Genomic DNA, 4,643 nt, shown 5'->3' on the forward strand with positions numbered 1-4,643 from the left:
CAAATACAGAGTGGATCCAACATGATTTGAAACTGTGACCATGAGGTCACACACATGCCCCTACAGTGAATGCATTAGTCAAGTAAGCCATGAGTCAATTTCTATAACTTAATCATTAAAAGAGATACATTAGAACAAGACATGGATGTTGATTCATTACTTAATTATTGAGAAAACAAACTCCCTTTGTAAAAAATGTTGTACTAATTATTATATCATATAACCTTTTTAGATGTTCTTTGATACATGTATCTTTCCTGTATCTAATACTTACATTAAAATTATGTTACTAGCACAAGTTTTAAATATAACCAGTGAGAGATATTGTGTTGTTGGTTGAGGAGGTTGTAAGTTCTTCATGCAAACCTGCATGACAGAGTGCAAAGCTCATCAGAACCGCAGCTGAGCAACGCATCCACAATGATGACCTTGCAGCTCCTCATCAAAAACGACGCACTGGACATTGCCTCATGTTAACCCTTAATCCTGGGTCTCAAGCTGATCACAACCATTGCTGCTCGATGCATCTTCGACATGGATCTCACATGATTTTTGGGACTGTCGCTCCACAGCTGGGATTTAAGGTACTTTTCTCAGTAGGTTTAACTTGGTCCCTGTATGCAGCCCACAATCCATTGCAATCCACCTTAACTTGTGACTTTGTACCAGTCTGGTGCAACCAGATAACCACAGTTGGTGCTGTGAACAACTTCTTTTGATAATCAACTTTTATTAGTTTCTTCACATTTCAGCACCTTCTCAACTCAATTATACAAGGGTACTTTAATATGCCGCAGATATGTACACACATTACCACCAACAATGTTACACATTCAGTCCATGGTGTGACCACCTTCTGCTCCAAATCTTATCATGTTTTGTGGAACATCCACATGCCTCATAGATTGGGCACACCATTCAAACCCTTCTCCATCCCTCCAGCGAGGGGGCCTCGGCAGCTTCCGGTTGCAGGCGATATCTCTTTTGGATACCAGTGTGGCCACTGCAATAAAGGTCCTCTCCAGTCTCAGTCACCCAATAATTTCCAAAAGACCAAACAGGGCTGTCCTATGGCCAAGATCAATACAGTGGCCTAGGGCCGCTGAAAGTTCATGGTCTATCTCTTCCCAAAAGAGGGACAATACTGAGGAAGATCACACCATATGGAAAAAGCTATTGTCGGGTAGGGAGCACTGCAACATGTGGACTGTGTGGCTCAACAAGCACACTATCATTGCTGTGGGGTCAGATATGCTATGTGGAGGTGATTAAGTTGGACCAGGCTGAGACATGAGGAGATTGCCAACTCTCTAGGGGCCATACATGCCTCCCTTCAATCACCATCTTGGGAGGGGTGCACACTGAGTAGCCTTTGCCTCTGCTAGGAAATCCATGTACAAATTGGTCCTGGGTATGACCAATCTTTATCGATACTAATATATTGCTCAAATCGCTACAATCAATGATTGATCACTGGGGTGGGGATGACTCCCGACTACTGGAGAGAACTCCATTTCATGTGTTTTGACAATATTCTTGGCCTACTATACAGTGCATCGGTAACCCTGTTGTAGCAGTAGAGGTAGCGGTAACAGTTGTAGCAGGGTACATGACTGCGTCACATGTTGGACCTACATGTCTTTACACAGTGCGATAGGTTGGGGATAACCTATCTAGACGATGTCAGGAGGAGTGGAGCATTGACGTAATTCCAGGGTCCACAAGAGCTCTACCAGCTCCCGCACACAATTTTACTGCTACCTCTAGTTGTGTCATGCCCTGCTTACCCAACCACATCCCTATGGATTCCCTGAGCTTTTTTCTCCTGAAACTTGTGGTTGGTGTTCCATTTTGCAGCTTGAAATGAATTGCTATAGTGGGATTTGATTTCACTGGAGGATCACCTCTCTTGATGTCCCATCAGATTATGCTATATCTTCAGACTTTTAGTTACTAACATTATTTTTATTTTTTAGATACTGCTGTGCATGAAGCACCTTTTCCATTTGATCTACTGTAAGTTACAAATGCAGAAATATATCTCATTGTATAGATAACGTATTTTAGCTATGAGTACATCTTAGAAGTAAATGTTCCCAGAAGCTTATTTCTTCTCATTTAGGATCTACACTGAATATTACTTCCGGAGCAATACTAAATTTCTAATTTCTTCTCTTTTAGGATCTACACTGACTATTACTTCTGGAGCAATACTGAATTAGCCAAGATAGTAATCAGTGCATTATATCAGAACAAGTTGTTGTGGAGCAATTTGAAGCTTTTTAAATCCTACATCTACGAATAATCTTTTTTGTGTGGGTCTTTTCACTTTTTGCTACAGACAAAAGAGAAAGGGGTCTGAATGGAGATGAATAATGGAAGTTTGGCTACTGGGTTAGTTCTGGCTGGTTTATCTGAAGATCCTGGTGTGAAGATCACCCTTCTTGTGTTGTTCTTATTAATATTCTTGACCACTATCATTGTAAACATTACCTTGATTGCAGTCTGTATCCATGAGCCTCGGCTTCAGACACCTATGTACTTCTTCCTGGCTAATCTCTCCTTCATAGACATCTGCTACTCATCGGCAATAGTCCCTAACATGCTGGTGAATCTAATTGTAAGGCGAAAAATCAGCTTTGCTGCATGTGGAACACAGTTGCTCACATTTCTGATCTTGGCATGCACAGAATCTCTGCTACTTGTGGCTATGGCCTATGATCGCTACGTAGCAATCTCATTTCCCTTGCGTTATACAGTCATGATGAGCAAATTCATTTGCATCATAATCGCATTCTGCTGCTGGCTAAGTGGCAGTTTAATGGCTATTGTAGATACAGTGTCAACTCTTCAGTTGCCTTTCTGTGGCCATAATGTTATCAACCATTTTTTTTGTGAACCCAATGGTCTGATAAAGATTGCTTGCATGGACACCTTTTATGCAGAGATGGTGGTTTTTGTTGTTGGAATCTTTGTATTGTTAATCCCAAGCCTCCTAATTCTCTTGACCTATGTCTGCATTATAGTTACCATTGTAGGAATGCGCTCTTCAGGAGGTCAATACAAAACTTTCTCCACATGTGCCTCACACCTGGTTGTTGTCACTATATTCTATAGCTCTGCTATATTTATGTACATGAAACCTGTTTCTAAAAACTCTGGAAATAAGGAGAAAATTGCCTCTTTGTTTTACACTGTGATGCCCTCAATGATAAACCCAATGATCTACAGTCTGAGAAACAAGGATGTGAAGATGGCTCTGCATAAACTTGCACGAGGGTAAATTCCTGTATAAAAATATAAAACATTTAGAACAGTAATCCAGACACAATTAAAAATGTTGTAAATCAAGCTTTGTACTTAGTTAGACAGATTTGCTGCTCAGGGCTCATTTATATGTTGGCAGAGATGTAACTCAGTCGCAACGGCAACCGTGTTCCCTCCCCGCTAACATAGTGGTCCACCTGCCCGATTTAAAAGCAGGAGGACCATCGTTTGGCCATGGCACTGACTCCCTAACTGCCTGATGGAGTCAGGGCTATCTGAGAATTGACTATATGTCTGTCCACTCAACTAGGATGGACAGACATATAGCTGTTTGTTTACTTTCTGTCATGCCACTCAAACCCTGGAGGAAAGGGACAGTAAAACACTAAGGGGCATATTTATAAGGGCTTTGAATCAAACTTACAGTGCACAGTATGGTACAACCACGACACAAAGTGGCTTTGCATGGCTTTCAATGGCTTAACAAATATTGAGTAATGCAACACTGCACAAATTCTGCTCAAGTGAGGCATTCCAAGGGCATTGGGGTGGGTGTTCCCATGCAACTCACATGGATTTTGACACATTCCCAGATATAAAGGAATTGAAATCCTAGGAATGCGTCAGAATCTTACGTATCTCCAGGTGAGGCATAAAGAGGAGAAATAAGTTAATCACTTCTCAATTATTCCGATTTCTAGGTGCGCTCTTAGAATTGTGTTTGTGCTGGAAAGTTCCCCCTCCTACATAAAAACATTCCAGCCTGTAACACCTTTTGCAGGGGTGCCTGCACTGGTGTTAGGCTGCCAAAATGGCACCAGCACAGGGGGAAAGGACAGGAATGCACCGTATTAGATACATATGGACTAGTCCTGCCCTTTCCCTGTGACTCAGGGCAGTGCAGCAAGGTAATTTATTGTGGTGCTCTGCCCCACAATTTCAGTGAATATGTCAGCAATTTCCCACTTCACAATATGAGATGATTCCCATGGAGAAAGGACCATTACCTTCTTTATTACTAAACAAAAATTAATTTGAAAAAAAAGAAAACAGTTTGGTGCAAAGCGCCATCATGTTGAACCAAATAGCAAAAAGCATTAACAGGAGCAGCTGTGACAGAGGATTAAAGAGAAGGAGGTAAAAGTAAAAATCTTTTTTTTAACTAATAGGAAAGTGCATTAAAAACATGTTATAAAAGCACTCATTCTTTGAAATTCAACGTAATAGCAGGGGGCAGTTCAACAGTTAGGTCCCTGCTCAATGCTTAGCCTTTTTCGGGATGTTTGCAGCAGTTCATGCTTAATCCTTAATAACTGTTTTCCTATAAAATGTAACTATGCCTTTGTTCACATACCTTGGGGACTTTAGAGGTACCT

The 4,643-nt window shown here is 41.2% G+C and overlaps 1 protein-coding gene across 1 annotated transcript; it reads left to right on the forward strand.

The window, feature by feature from the left end:
* Positions 1–2,362: 2,362 nt before the first annotated feature.
* Positions 2,363–3,283, forward strand: LOC147709749 (olfactory receptor 2D3-like). Its single transcript, XM_086926096.1, has one exon. It carries the CDS (start codon positions 2,363–2,365, stop codon positions 3,281–3,283), a length of 921 nt encoding a protein of 306 aa, XP_086782222.1.
* Positions 3,284–4,643: the final 1,360 nt, after the last annotated feature.

Source organism: Lissotriton vulgaris, chromosome 6 (assembly GCF_964263255.1).
Source record: "Lissotriton vulgaris chromosome 6, aLisVul1.2, whole genome shotgun sequence".
NCBI classification, from domain to species: domain Eukaryota; kingdom Metazoa; phylum Chordata; class Amphibia; order Caudata; family Salamandridae; genus Lissotriton; species Lissotriton vulgaris.